Raw genomic sequence first — 27,250 nt, 5'->3', positions numbered from 1 at the left:
GGAAGCTCTTATCCCAGTAACAGCTACTGTGCCAGTGGCTGCTGGAATTTTTCTAAATTAATAACAGGTATAAGGTGCAGAGACAGACAGAGCAGCTGTCCTAAGGCAGCAGCTATTCACCATGTGGCTCACAGCACAGTGCCTTTGCACAGCTGCAGTCTGAACTAGCTCTCCTGGAAAAAAACCTATCAAAACCTTATTCTAGTCCAACTCTTATGGAAATAAACTTGGGAATTGAAAAACCAGTTTTCAGCTGCAGAACCTGAGAGGAGGTCAGCCCTGTGCACAACTGACTGTTGGTCCCACAAACAAGGGGATTAATGAGCTCATCATCCAACTTCACAACCAAAACAGGAATGGAAGGGCCATGAATTATTTTACCTCCACACCTATGAAAGCATGGGGAGCTACAAGTGATCAGACCAACCTTAGCACAAAATGTATTTTTTTCACCTGGGAAGAAGCCACCTAAGCAGGGTAGCGTCCTCCTCCCTCCCAAATCCAACCTGCATCTCCTGGTCCTTAAACAAAGGTGCATTGTTTGTGCTACACGCCAAGGGGGAAGAAGCCATTGCCATTAGGCAAACTCAGGACTGCAGGGTAAGAAGGCTCTCTCTGACATAATCCAGGCTGTTAAAATGTATTTTAAACTTTTTGTAAAACAACCTTTTAGGGTACAAAACGACAGTAATTGAAGCAATCACTGCCCAAATACCAGACATCTCAAAGTAGACTGCCACAGTTTACTGACATTAGAATATGTACTAAAATGCAAAGCTATCAAGATTAATGATGAACAACATAATTTTCATATTTTTCTACTGCTGATTAATGTAATATCATTAGGCTGAGGAATGTCTCATATAAGGTATAAATGTTGTAAGTAAAGGATACTGTCAGTTTTGTAGGCCCAAAACTTGACCTACCTTTCATTTCCTTAAATCTGTTTTCAAAGTCCATGTAATTCATTAAATGTGTTTTTCTTTTTTCAAAACAAATCCTTCAATTCTTTTTTCTGAAAAATACATCAATGCCAAAAAGCACAACACTTATCAGTAACCCTATAATCACAAACCAACAGGCACATGAAATGGAGGAGAGCAGCCTGGCAAGAGCTTTCCTGTCACTGGGGATTCTTACAAGTGCAAAGATTAAATAAGGAAGAAAAATCCCTTGACAATGTCCTTTTCAAAGAATTTGTGGTAAAAAAACCCCTTCCTTTATACATTGTAAAATATCTAAATTCCTTACTTTTTTAACAAAATGCAAACTACTGAAAAATCCTGTCAATATTTACAAAAACCAGACCTGAAACTGACAGGTTGGGCATTCAACTAATTTATAGTCTTGCACATGTAACATGAGACTAACCCCTTTGGCATTTACCTTTGTTTTATATTCTTACCTAGGTGTAAATTCAGTGAGAGCTGTCACTTATTTTCCATAAACCCTCACAAAAATGTGCATTATTTTCAAAAATAAATGCTAATATTAATTCAAGGAAAGAATGAGTTGTCAAAACAAACAAGAAATATCCTCCTCATAACATGAACACAGAAGCTGTTATGAATTAGATTTCCCAATATACACTATTAAAATTCCTAGAAGCCCCATACTTAAAAGCTTATTTTAAGGTTCCTGACCAATCTTGCATTTTTACATTTTGGACTGTTTTGGCAGACTCACTGTTTTGTGCACTATGATCCCAAGTTCAAGATATCAAGATTCAAGTTAGAGCAAAACTCTAAGAGCAGTCAATTAGAAGTAAAGTTTAAAATACAACTTAGGTACATGAATCAGTGAAATGGATGCAAGAAAAAAAAAGCATTTATCATCCTTCAGTATTTTCATATTCAGCATATTTAGATGCTGAATATGCAACACAAAAATCTCATGATTCCACCAGAATCTGAGCCAACACTTTTTGCTGCTGCCTTCAAGACAAGCAGAATGCAATTTCCTACGATTTGGGATGCAGGATTGGAGGTAGGCACAGGGGAGAATACTTTTAAATAAAGAACACCAGCAAGGGACAAAAAAGTGACAGCAACCCTCAGAAGACTGAATTAGTTAGCAGATTAAATTTAATTTCCCCCTTTCCTCATCTCATTTAATGCTTCTAACTATATTTTCTAAGATTTTAAGAACCTGCTGCAAGGCTTATTAAAATTTAGAGGAACAATCCCATACTGATTTTCAAAGTAACACGGTGGACTTCCCAGTACATGTGCAAAAGCGAAGTGAGCATAAGCTGCACTTAAAGCACCCGTGCAGCCCCTAAGGAAGTCCCCAGGGCTCAGCACTTAACGCCGAGCACACTGGGACTTTACTGGAAGCACACAGTGGGTGAACACTGCTGGTATCTATGCTTTTTATTTACCTGAACTCAGTAAGAACAAGTCATCTTCCTTCTTTTCTTTTTAATTTGCAGGAGACCAAGAAAAATACAAGTGGTTTCCTGTGCTGTGTTGACCCGCTGATGTGCGGAGCAGTCACACCCGGCCGTATCCTCCCGTTAATTGTGAAGGTTGAAATGCGCCCAGAACTCTGCAGGGCGCTCACGGCTCATTCCCTGACACAAAATGGAAACCCAACACCACCACTGTGTAATTACCACCCCAGCCCACAGCCCTCCATGTGTGTAAAATTTCTGTGCACATCACGTCATGATTTCACTACCTGTGAGAAATGAGCCTGGGCACCCAAGCAATCTACAGCACACAACAAAACAGCCTCGGCACAACTCTCTCAACAATCTGAGACAATTCTCTTGCTTGGTTTTCCCTTCTGGTACAATCAAAATAAACTAAATCAATGACTTCTGTTTAGAAAATTCTGTATTTCCCTGCTGTTACCAGAACCTGAATTATGATTCCTCATTACTTTTCCATACTCACACAGCAAGTAAACTTGCCATTCTCAGGACATTATTCCAACAACAAGGACATGAGGTTTAGCTGTGTTTTTTAATAGCGATCCCTAACCAGTCTCTTTTTAAAAATCTAGTAATTCTGCTCTTATTTGTCTAACATTTGTCAGCATGCACACAAAATCCTAAGTGCCTGTCAGGGTACAAAAGACCAAACATCCCACAAGGCACATCTTGAAAGCCTTTGATCAGAAATAATGTTCTGTTAAGGAGAAACAGAATAATCTGGCAACATTTTCTATTACTACACATGTACTTCAAACATCAGTGTGAAGACTGGAAGTATTTCACATCTGTCAAAAAATTACTCAAATTACATATTTGGAGCATGCTGTAAAGATATGCTTAATCTTAACTAATACTTTTCAAAGTAAGACTGAAAACAGTATGAATCACACCTATTTAATGTAAAATAAACAAGCAGTAACAGAACTATGCACTACGGTAAAACATTTTAATTTTTCATTACCATTTAAAAAGCAAAATAAATGAAAATATTCAGTAACAACTACATCAAGTACCAAACCCAGAAAGTCTAAGTATCTGCAATAAAACATACATAAAAACCAATGTTACAGCAGTGCTGTTTTCAAGTAACAGCTACATGAAAGCAAACTCCAGAGAAAGGCAAAACATTATAAAGGACTGAGCTCTCCTTGGATGTGCAACATCTCAGTGCCTGTGCACAGTGAGTATTTATTTACTGTTTCAAGTATTTTTAGCTTTATTAAGTAATAAGTGAAGGAAGAGAGAGGATAAATAAATTGACAACAGCGAACTGTCCTAGTTCAGTTCACTCACATCAATCTCAGTTTCTGAGAAATTCTGGCTAAGGCTGCCAGCTCCTGTTAAGTTATTCCACAGGTTTTACGGTGATGGTGGAATGCCCCTGCCCACACACGCTGTGGGCAAAAGCCACATAAAACTACTTGGTCACTTACAGGAATCACTGCAGTGAACTTGGGGACAGGACCTACAAATTAAGACCCAACAAACTTGAGAATTCTGACTCTCAGCAACTGTATCTGCCTGCAACTAGTACATCAATCTCCCAGTTACTGATGGGGCAGCTTCTCCAAAATACAGAGCTGAAGGCATGAATTAAGCCTGCATTTCAGACATCCCCACAATGCACCATATGCTGGGTACATAACAGAATATATCTCCACTTTCCTCCTCCCCCAGGACAGTGACCATGGAGCTGGTTGATGATGGTATCTGGGGGGAGTGACCCACCCTAAAAAGTTCCCAAACCTTGGTTAAAAAATACAACTGAGCTTGTATTTCAGACTACAAACTTCACTGCTGCATGGGTGTGACTTTAAAAAAAAAAAGGCAGAAAATTCCTGCTGGCAGGAACTGGAAAAACAATCTGTTTCAACAATTGCACTAGGAGCAGAATGATTAACTCCCTGAGCCATTCCAGTAATACAGATCATGCCAAGACTTACTAAAACACTTTCCACAGAAGGAGCGGTACTGGAGATTTTTAGGGCAATGCTGAGGATAAATAACACCAGACTAGAACAGGTTGGCAAAAGAGGGCTGTGCTGCACATGAAGTGCACCAGTGGCCCTTATTCTTACTCCTTTACCCATGTATTCAATAGAAAGCATGCAACCATTGCCTTTCCATCTTAAATCAAGTTATCAGAACTAGCATCTTGAGCGTGATTTTGATAGAAGTTCAACAGCCACATAATTTAAAATGTAATTCCCTCAAGGAATGAGTCTTGATGTGCCCATGCCATATGTATTTGAACCATGAAGGAAAAAAGAAAAAACCTATTTTTTTTCCTTCTCACCCCCAAATGTTACTCATACAGCAAGTTATTTTACTCCAGCAGGTTTAGGGGTTTTTGTTTATTTGCTTTAAACCACTGCCTGAGCTAGAAACATGCTTTGGAAGAAAACACCACTTTTTAGCTTTGTCATTGCAACTGCTTTCAGAGAATTAATTTCACATTATGTTTTAAAGACAGTGCCAAGAATGTATTACAACATAAAATTTCTGAAGGTAGCCTGTGCTAATGGCTACACTCCCTGTGCTTTTCTCATATTTTAGATGTTATACAGGATGCTGTCTCTGAGAAAGAAACCAAATAATCCAAGTGGAACCAACATCAAAGGTTTCCTTTATTCTGATCCCAAATACCAAAAGCAATTTCTCCAACAGCACACCTGTACTTTGACCCAAGAACGTTAAACTACTACCTGGGACACTCCTTACTCTCCTTATCAAAAAGTCTGAAGATAAGCAAGTGTGGGGCCTTGGATAACCAAATTATTTTCACAAGGTTTATTTTTTTTTTCCTTGAGGTCAGTAGAACATACTCAGATGACACTAAAAATAACAGTATGGAAATATTTTATGTATTGAACGCTGACCTCTCCAATTTCTTTGAAATTCCTTAACTTTTTTTTGGGAAAGCACCAAATGTGATGCACTGTCCTCCTGGCGGAACATCATGATGCTGTGTGCCAGCAATCCTTACAGTGAAACAACAAAAAAATACTGTGACTTGTTTAGGGATGGGAAGAAGGGAGGAAAGCTGGAAGCTTTAAGACAGACAGCTAAAAACTTAAAAACCAAATATACATATATACACACACACATATATATACATAGTCCAGACTGCTAAGATGAGCATGATTGTGAACAGGTCAATTCAACACAGTATTACAGATTCCAGTAAATGAGGATAATAAAATCCCTTGAGTTACACTTCATTATGTTCTTCTGAAAACCAAAGCAACTCTGACAAACACTGAACCTTTGCAAAGGGCTCCTTAAAGCTTTTTTCTCCCTCCCTTTCTGGTTCCTCCCACAGCCCCTGACCTCTGCTGTTCTCTGTCAATATTAAGAAAATGGCTGCTGATGATTACAAACTAGAGAACAGTGTTACTGTAGAACTGACAAAATGTGGAGTATAATGAAATCGAAATCCTGCATCTCCCATCCAGGGTCCTCTGCAGCGTAAATAATCAAGCTTAAATAGATAGCTTTTTCTGAAAAGATAGTAATTTTGAAGGTAAGCAAACAGGATGTATAAAAAATGACAAGCTCACTGAGAACCAGCCAGTAACAACAGTCCAAAGTGCCAAATAAAACAGGCAGTTTAAGGCAAAAGCTGGGTTTATGTTATCATGTTACATTTAATCATAATATAACCAAAGCATATGATGTAAGAGAGCTGTTCTACTGAGCTTTTCTTTAAGTAGAAATTTGAGTTTCAATTACAAAGGCTCTGGTCTCAACATCACAGTTAAAGCTGCACAGAAAAACAGTTCAAATTGGGAGTTATTTCCATGACTTGATGAGAGAAGCAAAATATTTCTTCCCACACATACCACATGCTGAAGGGGTTTAGGGAAGGTTTTTGAATGTTTTAAGATCTTTCTGATGGTGAAAAGCCAGAAGTGTTTAAAAATGACCTATATTTGCATTTTTTTACTAGGCTTTATAGTTTCTTTTAGTCTCTGCAGTTTAACAATTTTCAGCTTGAAAAGGGTCTGTTCACATGCACTAAAATGCTTTGCAGATAATTATAAATTTTTCAGGGCACAAATCATGTTCTGTCTCTGTAAATTGCATCAAACATTTATCAGTGCTAAAAAACATCAGTTACAGTGGAAGCACTATATAAGGAATTATTGAATGCATTATAAAGAGTTAGAGAATCTTAAGGCAAAAGGGTACTCATCATTCTCAACATGGATTTCTTACCACATTCTCTCTCTGACTCTGTATTTTTGGTGTGATCGAGCACTTGTGTTTTGGAAAATGCATTCATATTACATTTCTCTGTAAATACAGTTAACATGACAGTTCATAGTTTTATTCTAGCCTGTGTGATTTAGCATAAAAACAAACTTGCTCTAGCTCGTGTGTCCGCCAATGTGCAGGCAGAGACATTTACAAAATCTGCCCACGGCACATCTGTGCGTCACACAAATGTCATCTCCCCCTCTCACAGTGACAGCCTTAGACTTCTGCAGTGACACACTTTGTGAAAAACAGACAATTACAAAAGATGGACCCTTTCTGAAACAAAATATAGACTGACAACAGTCAGAGAAGCAATTACATTGCTCTGGTTTCCATTTGATTGGATGTAGTAAAAAAAAAAATCCCAAAATAAGAAACGTTATTCTATGATTTTTCTACGTTTTTGAAACCAGAAACAGGAGGGATGTCAGTAGCAGGATAAACAGCAGCGTGCTGAAAGGCTGCAGGAGCACTCTGTTTCTGCAAGCCGACAGGAAACACATTACTTGGAATTTTATCATTCAAAGATAATCAAACCATCACTGAGTTCATGAAAAGTAAACTTGAAACTCATTCTGTTGTTCAGAAAGTGGACACAACATAGGGAAAGATGCTGGAAAACGAGTTTAACTGCTTCCTACTGGCTGTGATTTCTGCAAAATTGGGAGAAAATGACAGTTCAGAGCTTCCCCAGTGCAATACAACAGCTATCAGATAACTCCCAGAAACCAAGAAACCATTATGACTATTTTCCAGAACATCACAGAACATGAAGCCTGAATCCTTGAACTTGGGATTGAGACAGAGAAACAGGTCTTCATAACACATTACTTTCCCTATTTTCTGGATATAAAGGTTAGGACTGTCACCCCAGCTACAAAAGGAAGAAGAAAAACAACTACTGAGAGTAACAAATGAAATCTGAAAAATAAGTCTTTGTGATGAAAATTGTACATCCATGAATCACTCAGATGACAGTCATTTATTTCACCTGCACTGTAAACCAGATTAAAGTACATTCAACCAGTGATTAAACAGATGCTCGTCAATGAAGTAAATGCTTTAAGAAGAAATTCCACCTGTGCTCTTTCTTTTTTGAATAATGGATTTGCCTTCTTTCCTTAGAAGGTCCACATCATCACACACATTGTGAAATGCGACCCTTGGGCTGAGATAAAATTCTCTATTTAATCAGAGCTATACATCCCTTAAAGCTTATGTTAAATTCTTCACATAAAGATAATTAAACTTTTATTTCAAAAATATTTAAAGGACAACATGACTAGCAGCTTAATTCTCTGGGAGGTCTGACAAGGACCCACAGCAGAATATGGGAGAGCTTTCCACCATACAGGAAGCCTTTGATTTCAGTGAGTAGTCTGCCCACCTCTGGATAAATGAATTTGAGAAGGGACACCAGCCACACTCAACATCTGGTTAAGGAATGGAAAACATGTAAGAGGAGGCAGTGCTGGTTACTGAAAGTTTAGTTCCAGAAAGAATATGAAAGAAGAGTTCAATCTACACCAGAAACATTACAATTCAATAGAGATTAAGTGAATTAACAGTGGAAGTTTTATCCTCAGTGTGGTTCTCTGCAGCCCTTCCTTGGCCAGGAGTGCCATCAGGCACTGCAGGGAGGGATAGGAGAGGAAAAAAAATCAGTTTAGTGCATCCTGTCACCAGTTACTCTGCACTACACCAAAACTAGTATGGGACACATTTTCTTTTTCAGCAGGCGTGTTGAGAGAATGAGGGTGGGGGGTGGAAGGGAGGAAGGAATGGTTTTATTCTGTGTGATGAGATAGTGTCACACAGGAAGCATCAAGGCCCAACTTCTTTTTACAGCTGCATTATAATTAGTGAAAATCTGGTCTGTAAACTGCTGTAAAAAGCTCATCTGCTGCACTAAACTCTCTCAACCTCCAAGAAAACCACTGGCAAGTAACTACAAGAGAGCTCTGAACAGTTTCAGTAGAAGGGTTTGGCCTGAAGCAAAATCTTTCTTTTCCACCAAAGTTAAAGAAAATATGAAATGCAAAAATATGGGGGTTGCATCTAGAGGGATTGGTTTGTTTTACAATTTTTTTTTTTTAAACTGTCCAGAGAGAATGAGCAATATGGTTGCTGAGTAATGGCATGACATTCATAACATAGGACAAGTGGCATTAACAAAATATTTCTAACTTGCAGGTCTGTAGTGCTTTCACTGAAATTTGTTAAATGCTGCACAGACGTACAGCTTTGAAATTCAACTGCATGTACTCTGAGAATAAAGAAAAAGCAGTTTAGTACTACAAACAGGCCTGATGAACTGACTGTTTATTAAACAAGTAAAATGGAGTTATGAGCAGTACCAATTGAATTTATTTGTTTTGCACACTCCCTAATAAATGGTTAGTAAAACCAAGTGTCTGAAGCCTGGAACAGGATGGAGAAGAATGAGCCAAAGTATATGAATTCAAATCTTATTTTTATTCTGCATATCCAATCTGTACAAAGCACTTCAGACAAAGGTCTGGAGCTGTCAGGAATGAGATTAAATCTCATCCTAAAGAACTTGAAAGCAACTACACTGGAAACAGAAATTCTGCAACTGCTTATAGCAGATCATAAATCATACACTTATCAATAGTTAAAACAGTATTTATTCAGATAGAGTTCCAAATGTCTACACATGTGAACAAACACTAATAGCCTAACTACTCTCCATGAAGATGTGTGATAGTATTACCAGTCGCTGCAGGACACCCTCACAGCACCATGAATATTATATAACTATATAACTCCAATAACTATAAAAGAAGCCCAGAATGCCACTTTTGCCAGTATCGAGGTATTTTAGGAACTTCAAACTCCGCTAACTAAAATCACAAAATATTAACGAAATTATTCCCTTACTTTTGTCAGTACTGATCAAAGCAAATTGCTTACTTTTTTCCCAGTGAAATTCATCGAACTCCTAAAAGAAAACAGGCACTCCACCAATAATGAAAAAAAAAAAAAAGGAGCAATATCAATAAATACATGGATGAAGGAGCAATATCAATAAATACATGGATGAAACAAAAATTGGGTGGTGTCATTTTGCATTATTAAGAAGCACTGGCTACTTTCTGAGCTTAAATTTAAGCTCAGGTTTTAGTCTGTTTCATTGATTCTGCCAAGTTTTATGTATAAAAAACCTTAAATAAAGTATTTTCTTTCTAATACAGTGCACATGATGTGCAGCAATTTTTTTTTCTTCCTTTAAAAGTACATTTTTCCCTGTAAGACAGAAGGCAAGATAATTTACTTTGCATAGGAAAGCATGCACGTATTAATGATGGGGAATGATGAAGAACATAAATGGTTTCCATTTTCACATTCAAAAACAAGTACCTGCAAATTAATGCTAAAAGCAACTGGCCTATAAAGGAGCCATGTTTCCATGCCAACTGATCACAGAAAGACATATAATTCAACAAAAAATGAATAACCTACAAAACATGAAAATAAAGAGCAAGCAGAAGTGCTGGAAATCAAGATCCTGACCATACCCAACTATTTTAAAAGAATAGCAAAGAACACAACAATTAAATTGCAATTTAAGATGTGAATGGTGTGTAGCTAATGGCACTTCATCATTACAATACTTCTAAAAGCTGTCAGTCTCTAGTCACGAAAATCAGGATCCAGAATACCTCTATTAAGAAGGAGGGAACATTTGTACAATTCTTATGGAGGTTTGACAGCTGGTGGACATGAAAGCACCACGTTACTTTTCAGTGCACATCTTTCATTAGGATTTTAATTTTTTGTCATTAAGGCCTTGCTTTGTACCCCACTCACACAGTTGTTCTGGGGCCCTGCAATCAGTCAGCAGAGTTGGTTGCTGAGCAAGGTTGTTGCTACCTGAGTGTTCATTGCAAAATCAGGCACATTAGGAATGAGCAGATATGTATCTGCACACAAGCAGCACACACGTGCATATATTTATCTGATGCAATTAAATTTTTCTATGTGTATGAGCAAAATTTAACTCACAGCTGATAAAACCGTGCTACCCACTAACAGTACTACTGCAAACAAGTTAATAAATAAAATAATGGGATACACAGTCCACAGATATCAATTTCTATATGGACAAATCAGACTTAATTTAAGCAAGGAAACTTAGAAATACTGAATTGACAAAAATGCTACAGATCTAAATATAACTAGTTTCAAGATACTGACATTTACATGCAATAAAACCAGCAGTTTGAGTAGATGTTCTTTAAATCTCAAGAAATAAATAACCCCAACTAAAAGGTCCATAAACCCTTTGTTCTAAATGAATACAAAATGAAAACAGGACAGTAATTTTTTTCCGTTAGTATGTCTTTATTTTTTCAAGCAACAGTGCTTTTTCTTCCTTTTTAGCTCTTAAGAATGTATTAGAAGTCATCAGAGGTTTAAAATAGATCAAAAATTATGGTTACAGAACTGGAAGTCTGAAACACCACCACTAATACATTTCAGTCTATTTGAATTTTACTGTTTTGTCGCTTTCTAAACGAGTAGGGAGCAGAAAATTACAAGTGCTTTTACCCACCTAACTGACTTCATGTTTATGTGGACACAGAGGTTCACAATGACATAGCAATGGGCCTAAACACTGCATGGAAAAATGCAAAGTTCACAGAAAATGATCTTTAGTTTCATTTATGAGCCTCAGTCTGCGTAGGGAGTTCAATGACATCAGTGGATGAAAGAAAATAACTATACAGCCATGTTCCAGCTTATCCAGATAGCATGAAAGATTAAGGGTTTCAGACTGTCTTGTTCTGTCTATTCAGAATTTACAAAGAACTGAATTTTTAGATGTGACAGTGGCTTGCTGCCCTTTTAAGCAAGCATTGATTTTTCTAGGAAAAGCTCTGCCCTTTAAGGGTAAAATGTATATGTATTCTAGTAGAAAAGATCTAAGCTGAAGAGTTTTTAAGTCAGAAAGATGCTTTTTTTTCTTAATAAAACCCACGCTTATATTACAGCTCAGAAACCTATACAGTAAGCATTCACCATCCCTGAAATTTTTTAGGTCTCACTACATTTCTCCAACCTTTCCCTAAGGCTGGCCAGAGCCAACTAACTGACTGCATTTCTGCAGTTCTTGTACAAGCTGAAAAATGACAATCCAGCTGTGTGGAGAAGCCAGGATTTCTGCATCTTTCTTTATGTATAAACTATTTCTTTTAGGCTTATACACTAAAGTCCTGTGTGGGATCCTTAAAGAAAAAAAAAAACAAGCAACAAAACTAATGAAAAGAAAAATACACACAGGCTCAAGACACATTGATTATTCCCAAGTGATAATACTCCATATGTAAAGTCACATATGTCACAGTAACCCTTGTTGCATGCCAACTCTTCAGAAACTCCTGGAGTAAAGATACGAATTCCAACAAGGGAAAAAATGTTTTTTAATAAATCCCTATCAGTGTGTAATATTAGAGAAGTTATGAAACAGTAGCAGCAACTGAAAGCTGCCTGTGCTGTGGCTGGCTGACAGTACCTGCACTCCCAGCTCCACACTTCCCCGACAATTAATTCCTGCTATGTTTTTGAAGGACTAGAAGTGGCAAAGCTGAGTAAGATGAAAGGTCAGTTCAGCTTATCACACCTTCACCTCTTTTTATCTATTGTCAAAGAATCTCTTCTGTTCTACAAACACCTTTCTATTTTTTGGAGCCTTCTGAAAATCAGTTTTATACTGATGACATCGTTTCACTGCCATGGATGAAATCATCCACGGAGCACATGGATTTTTCACACAGCACTGCCTAAGGCAAGATCTTAAAAGGCAACAGTGCAGAAGACTCCATGTTATTTAAATATGAAGAGAAGAACAATAACAAAATTAAGAAAAAATAAATCATTTTCAACAAAGCAACAGCTGGGAGGGCAGACAGCAACAATTTCATGTTCAGCAACACTTCTTAGCCTTGGCCAGCACTGTCTGTTTATATAACTGAAAGAAAGAATGCTGCCCTGAACTTGCCCATTATCCCACAGAAAAGGTATTGTGGGAATGTTAGCTTTTACCTGGCTAACTTCCAGATGCTGGCAGGAAAAAACGCTCTTTGAAAATTTTAATCAACTTTAAAATACTCGACATTTTTTGCATTTTACAATTATTCCAAGTTATGTATAAACTAACATTGGCCTTGAACTTAAATCCATATGCAATGGTCATAAGATGATGGACTGCTGTGCAAAAGAAGGAATTGAGGGGTCTCACAGCCAAACCAAACAGCCAGTGTTGTATTTCTCAAACCACAGCAACTTTGCTGAAAGCAGGCACATTTCTAGAACAGCAGAAATGTTTGTAATGTCCATAAGAGCACTTGCTGGACCATGAGAGCAGGAACTAAAAGACAGTGCCATCTCAGTTTCAGGAATGCAGCCCAATGCTGTGATGCTGAGCTGGCAATGCGTGAGCAAGATGTTGTTTGAAGCCTGCATTCTGTCACTCAGTTAATGAGAGAGAAATGCATCTTGCTGTGCATCTAATATCTACATGGGACCCACGAGAGAAACTGCAACACAGAAGAATCATACAGTCGTTTAAACTGGAAAAGACCTCCAAGACCATGAAGTCGAACCTGACACTGCCAAGACCATCACTCAGCCATGTCCCAAGTGCCACATCTACAGGTCTTCTAAGGACCTCCAAGGACAGTGCCTCTACCACTGTGCTGGGCAGCCTGTTTCAATGCTTGACAACCTTTCTGTGGTGGAATTTTTCCTAATATCCAGTCTAAACCTGATCATACAGGTGTAAAGATTAGTAAGGTTTCAGCTCAGCCTCCTTTTCACCAGAAAAAACAACTGGACACACTTCACACCTCAATGTCTTTTTTGTAGTGAGGGGCCCACAGAACACAGGGTTCAAGGTGTGGTCTCACCAGCAGTGAGCACAGAGGGACAATCAGTGCCCTGGTCCTGCTGGCCACACTACTGCTGATACAGCCTGGGATGCCACTGGCCTCCTTGGCCACCTGGGCACATTGTGGCTCATGTTCAGACACTGCTGACCAGCATCCCCAGGTCCTTTCCCAGTGGACACTTTCCACTCCCTCTGCCCCCAGCCTGGAGCTGCAGGGGGTCATTGTCACCCAAGGGCAGGACCCAGCACTTGGCCTTCTTGAACCTGAAATTCACTGATCCATCCTGCCCAGATCCCTCGTGTCCTCTAGCAGGACACTCACATCCACCTCAGTGCATCTGAGGACTTGCACAGAGTGCCCCCAATCCCCTCACCCAGGTCATCAAAGAATACTAAATGGAACTGGAGAGATCCAAGCACAGTAACTGGACTTGAGAAGACCCCCACACAAAATGAGCAAAAATCCCCTTTCTGTTTTAAACAGAAGGCATTTTTCTTGCTCTTTTCCATCTGGCACTTCAAGTAGCTGTCTTTACTTAACAGTCATCTTGAAGTTTTTAATAAGTCGCACAATGTGCAAACTCAAACTGAAAGAAATTATCTCTTACTTCTTCTCTTCCAAAGTTCAACTGTTAAGTAAAAATAGCTTGCAATCATATCTCTGCTCCAAGCCTTTGCATCCCAGCAGGAGCAAGGGTACTCGGTGCTGACACACCATCCCCACATTCCAGCGCACAGCACATGGAGCTGCAGCCTCCTCACTCACCAGAACTCTGCTGCTTCATTTGCATGCGTGTCCTGTCAAGCTAATTGGCAAATACAACTTCCCGATTCAAATATACAGGAGGGGTTTTTGCTGTTTGAAGAGGAAGAGCTTTAATGGTGGAAATTACATTTTTAATTTGGAGAAAGCAAGCCCTTCGGTCACAGCAGAATGTTTTGCACGGTGCTGTGTTCAGTCAAGCCACAGGTTGTCTTTTTAATAAGTGCATTTACCTTAAACCAGTTCACAAATGAAAACTCACTGCCTCCCAAACTGTTTCCATGTGATAAAACAAGACACAGAAGACCAACCAAGCACCTACTCAGAGCACGACTAACTAAAGAATCCTACTCTAATTTGGTGCCACTTCCAACAGATCCCAGGGTGCTTTCCCAGACAAGCTCACCATCATTTGCATGCACAGAATGGGCACAGAAAAATTAAGTGAATTATCCCAGGTCACTTCTGAGGCCTCCCACAGATGTGGCAGAACCACCATGACCATCTGGGCTGTTCCACAGCCACCTGGGACATCTGCTACCACTGCCACCTCTGTTCCCCTCCCTCTTCCAATTCCTCTGGCAATAATGGACCACATTTGCCCTGAAAGTCAGTACCTGCCCTTGACTTCAGTACTCAAGTAAGATTTTTAGTAACCAGAAACTTCTTCTACAACAAACATAACAAAACCACCCAAAAACCAACCAACCAACAAAATAACTTCACGGAGGTGATTCAGTTCCCATGTAGGACATTAAATTTGTCAAACAAGTCCTTCAGTGATGTTCTCTTTTATAGAGAGGTACAAATGCTGCACAAAGCAGCTGTATTTATGCTCAAGTGTGCTTCAAAACTAGAACACGCTTGCCTAACAATGTCATTGCAAAGTACAAAGTAATTTGGTTTTCCTGATTCCTAAATATCTTAATGCAAATGTGAAATAAGCTTAGTACACTTAGTCCCACTTTACTTACTTAAAAGAGAGTTCAAACAGGCTTGCATTACCTTAAATAACTTGATTTAAAAATCATACTTAAGTAAATGCAAGCAGCTTCCCAGGTATTATATGGCCTTTTCATGGACTACTTCTTTTACTGTGCACTCCTGTGATCAAAGACATCTTAGATGTAACAGGTGAGGTTATTTACTATTTATAAAAACAATCACTGTTTAATTTTCTTTTTAGAAATAGTCTTCTAAAATGAAGATTTATTTTTATTAATTTTCTTTGAAAATCTGAGAGAGAAGTAGATGATTTTGGACATCATTTTCTCCTGCACAAAAAAAAAGAAAAATCCCCTCTTGCCAGTAAATCTTTAGGGCGCTTCAATAGCTGCTGGAATTATGTAAACCGCACTTTGGAATATTCATAATTTCTAGGAGAGAGTATCCCCAGGATACCAAAAAACCACAAACTTCATTTTCGATTTCTTGGGAGTTTTTATTTCCCCCTTGACTGTGGGTCTAAGAAAATAGTTTATATTCATGTATTTGTTAACAGATTTTTTTAATGTATTTTATTTTAAACAAAGCCACAAAGCTCAGAAAAATCACAAACAGAATTTGAGAGACTTAAAAAACAGTTCAGAAAGAAGATGGTAGTAAAGTTATGAAAATCAATGCAAAACTGCAATATTCCCAGTACTTCAAGTTCTCCATTACCAGCAAGACACTCTTTTGTACTTTATTTATTCACAGGACTAAGAAAATAAGACCCATGATTTTGGAGAGTTCCCATAATCCTGAATCTTTCAAGAGTGGCAGAACTTGTTCCTCAACTGCAAATAATGAAACAAACCAACCTTTGAACAAAATTTTAGAAGTGTTACCCTGCAATAACTCAGGTTTAGTGTGGAGGATACAGCCAGAATCCTTTCGATATGCGAGCTCACTCCAGCTCCCATCGATACCAACTGGAAGCTGAGTAATTTAATGTCCTGCAGGATCCAAATCTGCTAAGACAGGGAAAGTTGTGCCTGCAGCTTACTGCTCTCCTAATTCCTACTAAAAACTTTTTCTACTTCCTTCTTTAAGGAGATGGTTCTCACTGCTGAATACAAAATGCAGGTTTTAAATTTTAGATGGCTGCAGGGTGGTCATGAGACAAATGCCAATAGTATTTGTACACCTCTCTATTTACATTAAGAAGGAAAATCATCTGGATTCAAGGATTCAAAACAGGAGATCTTTTGAACAAAGACACGGTAAGAGAAAGCCTTAAACAGAAGTCTGCCAAATATAAACAGCATACATAACCAGACCCAAAAGGCAATGTATTGTGAAATCTTTCAAAACCATACAATACTATAGGAATTAAGTAAACTTAAAACTCCCCTGCAATACTCTCGTCATAGCTAATTTGTGATTTCCTGTACGCTCAGTACTAAGAGCAAGCACAATGGAGCCTCTATTGTGGGCCTCCTCCCACAAGCTTTTAAAAAATGCAAGACTTTCTTTTTATCTAGACTGGCGTGGCTAAAATACATCAAGCTCTACATAGATAAATGGTCATTTTAGACGCTGCTTCTGCTCATAAAAATAAAAAATAAAAATGTGCTGCCTGGTGGTGCTGAGTTTAAAGTTCACAAAGGAGCAGGGCTGTGGTGGCTAAACTGCTGACCACGGATCTCAGGCAGGGCAGATGAAGGAAGCCACTTTAGTTTTAGGGTAAAAAGAGAAGATTCCACATTGAGAACTCTCTGCACATTCAACACAATTCAAATCAGCTTTAAAAGTTTCACAGGAGCTGAAAAAAATGAATGAAAATTTGACAGAATTCATGGGATAAAGCAACTGCAGTATTCATTGCAAATCTTTATTGAGGGTGAAGGTATTCAGTCCTTTAGGTGCAAGTAACTAGTTTATGGAGGTACTAAAAATTGATATTGCATACTTTATATCTTAAAGGATCCTGAAAGCTAATACAAACCAACCAAAATGAACACGACTTTCTGCTGGTAGCAGAAATAAAAGACAGTAATCCTGGCACAGGACAGGCTGGGAAAAAGGCACAACCAGCACAGACAGACTTTCAGTATGCAGGAGAGAATTTGGTGGGGATGCAAAATAAAACCTAAAATGGTGCAGTGGCTTTGATCAGCACCTTAATGACCTTTCTTAGTCAAAAAATAATGTATTAAAATGGAAATAGCTGCCCAGCTCCAGTCAGCATGGGAACACACACATAGCCAACACTGAATTACTGAACATCACTTCTCAGTAAGCCTGATTATATGAATGGGAAAATCAACGACATGAGAAAGGCTGTGATACACATTAATACTATTCACTGAAGCACCAGACACACATTAAGATGGCTGGTAGACCACAAATGTGAAAACGCTCATTGCCTGGTTGAAAATAAACAGTTTAACATATCTGGTACAACACATTAAAGTGAAAAAATATTTAAGTATCAGTTTGAGAGTTTGGAGACTGGCTTGTGGTTATCTCTGCTAAACACTTTTGTCCTGCATGACTCTGCAAAGACTGAAGCTACGCACTCAGCAAGAGACAAACTGGCTGCAACCATCTAATGAAATTTGACTCATCTGGGAATTCTGATGAAGTGCTCCACACCACTGTTTCTGCTAAGCCATACATTTTCCTTGCAGGATTGAGAGTGCTGCAAATATGCAAAAAGCAACATCATTTTTGGACTGTTTGGCTTAAAATAGAAGGTTAATTCTGAAAATCCATATTCAGGTAAAAATACCACAGAAGCTGATGGAAACTTTGCAATTATAAACTAAGGTACAGGGATCTGCATCAATGGCACAGTCATTACAGTCTGTCAGCCCCCAGCAGCACCTCTTGCTGACTGTAAGTCTGACTAAGAGCTGCCTGGGGCAGCTCTCTCTTCCTACAAACCCTCCTGCACATCAGCCCAATCCAACTGGAGAGCACACATCCTGGTACAGCTCTTTTCTGGCTCATTCTCCCAACTTCTGACTCACCCAAGGGCTATGATGACATTTTCCAGAGTGAAAAAAAAATCTATGTGTAGTAGCAGATGATGAAAATCCACTGCAGTGCTACTTCTCTCCTGGCTCTTTTCTGAGCTCTGCCTGGCCGAGCACGCTGCAGGACGGCCCCCTGGCCATTCCTCTGCCTGGCCATGCACACAGGGCTCCACAGCACACAGTGCATGCTCCTGCCAGAGAACAGGAATACAGGGACAGCCTTGGAGAGTCCCATTTGCCATTCCTGTTGGCATCACGGGGCAGCCACGGGCTAATTCTTATTGATCATGCTTGGAGGGTGGGAAAGAAGACATGGCAGCAGCAACAGCAGCAAGCCTGGCTTTCAGAGGCTCTGACACGAGCAAAACTGAAAGCAGGACCACTCTCTTCTGCAGAGAAGGTCTTAGGAAAGAGCTCATCTTTCCTAAACCACTATCTGCTGCAGTTAGACCTTGCCCTGACTGTCCAACAATCTGTGGGCAAGGGCCTACATCCCTTCTGCACAAAACCAGACACATTCAAGTAAATATGCACAATGCTAGGCTGCCCACCGTGGTTTCCTCAAATACAAACATTTCTCACTTCAGAAGGTCACGCGTGAACATAGCACAGAAGGTGCCGAGCAACGCCTGGTTTGAGAGGCAGCAAAAGTCATGCTCTTGTCATGTTCTGCATGGCTGTGTGATAATTCACTGCTATTAAAGCTTTCAGCATGTCCCACTGGGACAGAATTCCCAATCCCCTCATCATAGGGTGTGCCTGAGTCCCACAGCAGAAGATGGAACCTATCAAAAAATACTGGTGCTGTTCAGGAAGACCATGAGAGCACATCCAACAACACAGATTTTGGGCTGCACAAAGCAATCTGGAACTGTGACTCAAGTCAAGAAATGTTTCCCTGCTTTCTTCCTCTTTTTTTTGTGAGTTGGCATCAGAGCTCCCCTAAATAGACCAAAAGGAGAGGAGGGGTAACGTGGTGAGCTCTGGCACACACGCAGCAGAAAGCATGCACAACTCTCACTGCAGACTTATGTAACTTTGCCGGTGGTGACACAACTCGCTGAAGGGTGGTTTAGGCACAGATAAGGGACATCCACTGACCTGTAAATAGAACTGTTAAAATATGCCTTAAAATACCTCACGTAAAGCAAAATTATATAATCACATTACCTTGTGCTTTAATACTGAGACAACAAAGGCTTCATATGCAACAGAAATAAAAGCTTTCTATTAATGCCTCAGCTTCAGAATTAGCTGAACAATTGTGCCCAGGGCCACCTTTCTCTGCTTTCTGCATAGAATCCCTTCTGGCTGAATACCCTGGCAGGTATACTGCCAGGAAGTTCCTCTAAAAGCCCCTTGAAAAAGGTATGTATAAAAAAAGATGAAAATGCAAGGATGAGAAATAGTTGTCCAAAATAAATACCAGCACGAGATATGCTATCGTATTAACTACATTTAGTTCAAAGAAAAAAAAAACTCAAACAATGTCAATTTTCAATTATGTTGATTAGACATAAACTGGATAATTAGTAAATAGAATAATAATATAGGAAACATGATGTTTGAAATGAAGTGACAAAAATATTCCAGAAGACAGAACAAGCTAATTCATAATCTTCCTCAAAAATTAATTACTCATTCTGCTATAGCAAAAATAAACACTTTATGCTTTGCACATCAAAATCAATTAACCTATTCATCTAAGGCACAGATGTTTTTCAGGAGAGGTTATTCTGAGTGATATTCTGAGTGATATTTTTCTTCATTTGGCGCTTAATTTTACTTTGTGAAGTTGTTGGGTTTTTTTAATTATTATTTCATTTTTGCTGGAACATCCATGGGAGTAAAAACCAAGGTTAAGGCAGGCATCCATCCCTGGGCCATCTTCAGTGGGGCAGAGCCTATTGGTGGGGCTGGGGATTGTGGATCCAGATCTTCCCACCCTGACGTGCCACAGGTCACAGCTATCGGGTAGCACAAATCAGAGGAGCCCAGGGACTGTCCCCAGTTCCTTGAGGAACCAGATAGGTCTCTGGTCATGTTCAAAAACAATCTGAAGTTTTTACCCACTTCAACCACCAAACCAAAGCTGAATACCAAAGGGCCCCAAAAATGTCTAATCTGGGTACTCTCAGCGCCTTTTTCACGTCATGAACAATTTGGAATGCTTACTCCATTCCCCTTCCCCACAGCATCCCCACATGAGGACACACACCAGTTCCAGCCAGCCAACACTTGGGTGCTGCCAGGTTCCCAAAACACTTCCCATCACATTAATCATTTGGGGAGATGGGTTAAGGATTACTGTGCACTGGAAAAGATCCTGCTGTAATCACAGCTCGGAGATCCTAAACCACCCGCCACAACTGGAAGCACCGCCGCGCTTCTCCAGTTTTCCCAGAGGAATATTGGCAAGGGAGCAAAGAGTTACATTTCAGCAGGAAATGTTAATTTTAGATTTATCTGCAATGCATGTTTTCCTGATCAATTCACAGATTAAAATGAATCATCATCTTTGCTCTTGAGGCAATAGGGGAGAAAGAGACCCAAAACTACAGCTGGGAATTTGTCTTCTCAAATTGTAAATCTATTGCTCCGCTGTCTGGGAGTGAGAAAGCACGTGCAGCTGAGGAACTAAGGCTAAAGGGCTCTGTACTACAACTTTCTTCCTCACCTTAAATTTTAAGACACATATTAAAAGTGTAACTTCATCTCTACTCTCACACTAAATAAATAATTATGAGGCCAGGAGGTGAGGGAGCCTCAGAGGAGGCTGCTACGCTGCTGCACTGCCAACTGCTCTGGGATTTGAAAGCTTGACACATGCTGGAGTATCACCTCATCAATGTTCCCAGCTGGCTTGGGAGGCAAAAACCTGACTACTACTCTTAAAGGCGGGTCTCACACACACGAGCAGCCAAGTGATCCAGATAAGCTTCAAGAAATACAGTTATTACAAATGCATGGTACGTAAGTCAAGACAAAATGGCAACAAGCACTTTTAGCCCAAAACATCAGCACAGTTTCAAGTTTAGCATTTTATTTCACATAAGCAAATTGAAGACTATGTTGCTTCTCAGCATTTTTGCTTAAAAGACATTAAAATCTGTGCCTTTCTACACACTTGCTGCTGTTCAAACTGTTTTCTGGTAAAATAAGCATTTGGTTTTGTTTTTTTTTTTTATATTTACAGTATTCACATAGAAGAAGGTACTTTGTGAGAGTATCAGTTTTCTCCCCAAAAGGGATGACCCAGCCTAGTCAGTGATCTGCAGTAGATGTTCTTTTTTGATAATGAGGGATTGACTTTATGTTTCAAAACGTTGGCAAGTGCACTACTATATCTGTATGATAACACTTCACAGTATACAGCCCAATCCTAATCTCTCGGATCACACTTTTGGCTAAGAGCTGCAACCCACTCTATTTACACTGCAAATAAAACAATAGCTCTCAGAAACTGAGAATTAATAAAATGAAGGATCACACATTTTTAACAAAGGGCAGACACTATTTTATCTTTATGATGCAGAAGGACAAGTCAAGAGGTAACCAAACTGACAAACATAAGGGCACTTGTAATTTGTTTTTATCATGCTATCAGAACTCCACAGGATGACAAAGTAGCACCACATATACAATGTTTACGATGAGTTTTCTACAAGCAGCATACTGTGTGCTCAGAAGCTGCACGCTCCAGCTATTCCTTAACTACATATGACAACACTCAACTGCAAAATTCACAAAGGTGACTGGAGTAGTTTCATTTCAAAATAGCAGTTTCATTGACTAAACTCTTCTACTGAGCATGACTGCAGCGGTTCTCACGATTATTACTATTTTATTTGCCAATTCAGTAACATAAGTAACACTTTCCCTTACAAAAACACTGAATCGGTGTTATTTGGGGGGGCATGGGGGTCTGTTTACAGAAGAACGGAGAACACACCACTGACTCTGCACCAATTTACACGCTCAGTGCCATCAAACAAACACAGAGAAACTAAATTCACATCCCAAGTATTATTCTGTATTAACAATGACAAAAACGAGGGATCAATTTAACTCTCTCACTTTCTCTCATGTTCATGAATTGCAGCCACCTCATAAACACCCATTTCTTGTTCAGGCTGGAAGAAAGGCAGGTTGGGGGCAGAGGGTTGTTTGTTTCCTTTTGATTTGAAATACACCAGTGAATTGCCAATGGGCAAAATATTTTGTCACTACCTCACTCTGGGGATGGCTGACATAATAATAAACTGAAGAGGATGCTATCTGTCAAATATTAAGGAATTCCAATATTGAAATCTTGCTGCCTTTGGGGGTCAATAAAGAGCAACATTATAAAATACACTAAAGTTAGCAGTTTGGGCTGCTGATTTTACATGCCTGCTTCACCAACGCACAGCTAAAAATAGATAAAACAGATAAGAGCACAGAACAAAGAGATGCACTGGACAATTATCTTTCTGCTAGCAGTCTAATTTATACTCAGCTTTTTAACCCTTCTTACTTATAAAAGAAACAGATTTTCAAAGTACTACTTAATGCGATCTCAATATGAAATTATTATAGAATGTTTTATTTTTCTTAGCATTTTCTTGCTTCCTTCCTAGTTGCACAGAATAATGAGATTTAAAATATTTTAATAAGGGCATCAAGGCTACTTGCCAAGGGGCTTGAATACTAAATAAGAATATTTTCATCTTTTAAGACCCTGGAGGAGGAATCAGTGCAATGCACTCAAAACACATATACACGTCGCAAACACAACAGTTAATTTTAATTCACTGAAAAAGAAAGTACACACTCACTTCAGTTTATTAGGCCTCATTATTTTCACCGAGGCTAAAGGGATGATTATCTTTAGCTGCTCCACCATGGCCTAAAAGCAAATATTCTTTCTGATAAGGATGACACTTACTAAAATATAAGGCACTACGAAATTGTTCAATTTAAGTTACAACAGGTTAAATTTTAAAAAACAGCACTGCTAACAATATTTTCCACCATTATTCTGTCCAGCTCAGCTCTGTGACTTAAATCCTGACTTTTGAATTTAAATTTTTAGAGGAAAACAAAGCAGCATAGCAGTCTGACTCATATCTACAGCCTTATTCTATGCTTTGTAGCCTTCCTTTGCTAAAATTTGCTTACAAAATTATAATGTTTATAAACAGAATCGACATTCTGTCTCCTTATGTCTGGGGGCAGGAAAAAAAATCACCTTCAGATTAACATGACAATTTATGCCAGGCAATTCTGGAGGCATATCTGTAACATCACTCTGTATATATCATTCATGTTACCTTAAAAAACAACAGCGTAAATATATGCTTAAAAAAAAAAAAAAAAAAAAAAAAGAAAGGGAAAGGAGAAACAGAGAAATTGAGATTTAGGGTGAAGAGCCTTACCTCTGATACACAACCCGTCCGCAGCTCTGCCAAAACCATCCCACCAGGCAGGCCTTAAGCACTTTTTTACAGCAATAAAACGCCGCTTTTAAACTTCCTGTTTATCCATACACCGGCCCAGCTTTCCCGCAGCTCGGAGTCGGCACCGCTCACCCCAGGAGCGAGAGGGGGGACCCAACACCTCAAAACCCTCCTGGGGGACCCAACACCCCAAACCCCTCCCGAGAGCAGCTTTAGCGCCCTTTGAGTTTGGTACTTCGGGACGACTCGCACCCCACGCCTCTCGTTTTTATTTCCCTTTATGTTTTCACCCAACCTCAAAAAGCAGCCACCGGGCAAAGTTGCGCCGGCGCTGCGGCCGCCAGGGCAGCCGCTCTGCCCGCGGCGGGGCCCGGAGCGGCGGTGACGGGCACACAAAGCGCGGTGGCGGCGGCGGCCGCTCGTGTGTGTCCCCCCCGCTCCGCCCCGCTCCCCGCCCGCCCCGCACCGCGGCGAGCAGGCCGGATGGTTACCTAGAGGCAAGCCCTTGTTCAGAAGGTGCGAACTTCCCATGGAGGCGCCGGGCTCCGTCCGCGCCCGCCGCGGGGAGGAGGAGGACGAGGAGGACGAGGAGGATGCCGGGGGGCAGCGCCGCTCGGAGCCGCCGCGGCAGCCGCGGCATATGGCGGCCGCTCCGTGGGCGCCCCCGAACTGAGCGGCGCCTCGGTGCGCGCCCCCGCCGCCGGGCGCGTCCCCGCCGCCGCCGCGCGCACGCGCGCCCGCCCGCCCCCGCGGAGGGAGGGGCGGGGTGGGGCGGCGGGGGGAGCGGGGGGGGGAGCGGCCGCCGCCGCCGCCGCGCCCCCCAGGCTCGATCTCCTGGTTCTAGGCGGGCGCCGGGACGAACGAGATAGCGGGGCGGGCGAGCTTGGGTCGGCCGCGCGCAGTAAAAACGGGAGCTGCCCCGGGACGCGACGCAGCCGCTGCTTTGTTTTCTTTTTTGTTTTGTTCTCTTGGAACTTCGGCAAAGTTAACGCCGGCTGCGTTCACGGAGTCACGGAATAGGCCAGGCTGGAAGGGACCACAGCGGGTCATCGAGTCCAACCTCCCTGCTCAAACAAGGTTTTCCCAGAGCGCCTGGCTCAGGATTGCATCCAGACGGCTCTGGAACATCTCCAGGGACGGAGGCTCCACACCCTCTCTGGGCGATGTATTCCAAGTGCAGTCACTGCACAGGAAAGAAGTTCTCGTGTTCAGGTGGAACTTCCTGCCCATCCCTTTCTGCCTGTTCCTGGCATCCCTAAACATCAGCACTTTTCGCTCTATTTGTGATTCGGCTAAGGCTTTTCCCTCACGAACAGGAATGAAAACAAATAAAGCCATAACCTTCTAATTTAGCCCCGGGTGAGGGTCAGTGCCAGCTGCAGCTTCCCTGATCCGCCCTGAAGAGCCCCAGAACTAACAGCGCGGTCTCCGCAGGGCTGTTTTCTCTTAGAGAAAGAGCAGCGAATTGCCCGAACTCGGTGAATCCCAGGCTGGTTTCTTCCCCACGGGGATGCTCCCACCGCGCCCACGTGGCCGCGCTCCCCCGGGGTCACCCCGCGCCCGCCATACCCTCCCCGCCCCAACAGCGGCGGCGGCGGCCGACGCAAACCAAAGTGGCGGCGGCGCCCCCGCGGCCGCTGGGTCGGCTGACGGCGGCCCCGCCTGGGCGCGGTGAGGGAGCGGCGGCCGCCATGGCCCCGCCGGCTCCTGCCCCGCGGCTTTTCTCTCCTCAGCGCCCGGAGCTCCGCTCCAGCCCTCCCAGAAACTTTCACTCTACTGGCACAGCTGCCCCTTCTTCCCAGCCGCCCCTTCCTCTTTCCCAGCCGCGGGCGGGAAGCGGAGCCGCGGCCGTTCGCTCGTCCGTCCCCACCCACAGCCCAGCCCAGCTAAGCAGCGAACATCCCTTCTCTGGGTTTTTCCAGAAATAAAACGATCGTTTCCTGTCAGCAAACGGCCCCAGCATCCCTCAGGGACCCGGACCCCCTCGGATAGACGCAGACTCCTGGGGAGTAAACGAGAGCAATTCACTGGGAGAACGAACAGAGCTGCAGATTTTCCCCCGGGCTTTTTTGGGAGTTGGTTTTTCTATGAGGAGAATATTTGAACCTAGAGGTTATGAAGGGCGGTTTCAGCCTCTGAGTTGTGTGGATTTCAGGAATCCGTTCAGGGCACAACTCAAGGATTTTAGCATACAGGCAGCCTTCAGCCGCTTGGCTCCAGCTCCCTAATAACTTGCTTTCCCCCATCATTTCCCAGGTAGTCTGTCCCTTTCATGGGATTATCCACCGGGATTGGGAGGTAACTCCCAGGACAAGTTTATGCAGACTCTGATTTATCTTCATTTTCCTCCTGTATTCCTGGGAAAGCCTTTAGTGGCTCAGCACAGACGTCTCAGACATCCCTCAAAGAACAGTTTCCCTAAATTCTCACTGTGCATCACTAGGGCAGCATCTAGCCAAGCACCTCACGTGGGGTTTGTATAAATAAATTCGGGTTTAATCACTTTAAAGTGGCTAACCACTTTATTGCCATTTATAGATGTTAGCAAATATAAAAACACATACATATCAAAGCTCTAAGGAGAAAATCATTATATTTGTCTCCCTCACTTCAATGTTCAAATGCTTCAATTGCCATGTGGCAAAGTATCAGGAATGAGCATTAGGGGGTCAGACACACTTAAACCACAAGAGAAATATCTCTGAATATCAATATGGATATGAAAATTTCAAGAAAAAAAAAATCACTAGTAGAAAAGGAAAAAATCAGAAATGAAATTAAGAATTCGGTTGCATTTTTTAATAGAGAAACATAAACAGATCCAGGCACTGAGACCATGTCCTCGGTGGGGTTACATGACTGGGCAAATGTTTAGATCTAAACTGGAACTGCTGCTTCGGGGAGGGAGGGGAGTGTGGCGCAAAATATTATGACAAGGGGAGTGCTCTAAGTGAGGATAAGTTGGCATGATGAACAGATGGAGGATTCAATAACAGGAGGTTATTAATACTGCAGTTTGGTATTCTCTACGCTACTTCGTGAAGGGATTCATATGCTTGCTCTTTTTCCTTTCTGATTGTACACAGACCTAACAAATACACACACCATAGGTAACACGGGACTTGGTTCCCTCCTGGCACAAGTTCACACTTCCTGGGAAAACATCATGGGCTAGATCCTCAGCTGATGCTAACTGGACCAACAGTGTGCCCTCCAGCAGCAGCAAGGCGAGTTGCACCTGCTGAAGGAGAGAGGTTATCTGACCCCATCTCCCCAGCCAAAAGGTCTCTCCACCCTGCTCGACAGCTGCCACAAGGCACCTGCTCTACAGAACAAACTATGCAGGCTCTCAGGATGCAAAAGAACATGGAGTAACTCAAGAGAAATTGAAGTCTTCCTTCAGAACACAATGAAGTGCTCTTTCTGCTTAAGAAAATGCAGCTAATTTTTCCCAAAATTCAGCCCTCCTCCTCTACATGG

General features: G+C 41.3%; 1 protein-coding gene across 7 annotated transcripts in view; it reads right to left on the bottom strand.

Annotated features, from left to right (window-relative positions):
• Positions 1-27,250, bottom strand: part of CTBP1 (C-terminal binding protein 1) — a 235,768-nt gene that overhangs the window by 40,805 nt on the left and 167,713 nt on the right. For 2 of the 7 annotated variants that reach the window (XM_058837318.1, XM_058837316.1), the window contains exon 1: positions 24,262-24,507. The exons of 3 other annotated variants lie outside the window; for them this stretch is intronic. Coding sequence is in view for 2 of the 4 variants with exons in the window: in XM_058837316.1 (XP_058693299.1) it covers positions 24,262-24,301 (40 nt within the window). In the remaining 2 variants the exon portion in view is untranslated. Of the gene's footprint in view, positions 1-23,749; positions 23,998-24,261; positions 24,508-27,250 lie in introns of those variants that run through there. 2 more of the 7 variants (XM_058837315.1, XM_058837320.1) reach the window with 2 other exon arrangements.

The sequence above is a fragment of the Poecile atricapillus genome, chromosome 4, assembly GCF_030490865.1.
Source record: "Poecile atricapillus isolate bPoeAtr1 chromosome 4, bPoeAtr1.hap1, whole genome shotgun sequence".
NCBI lineage: Eukaryota > Metazoa > Chordata > Aves > Passeriformes > Paridae > Poecile > Poecile atricapillus.
The sequence above is the reverse complement of the archived record's forward strand: the minus strand, read 5'-3'. Positions and strand labels throughout refer to the sequence as shown.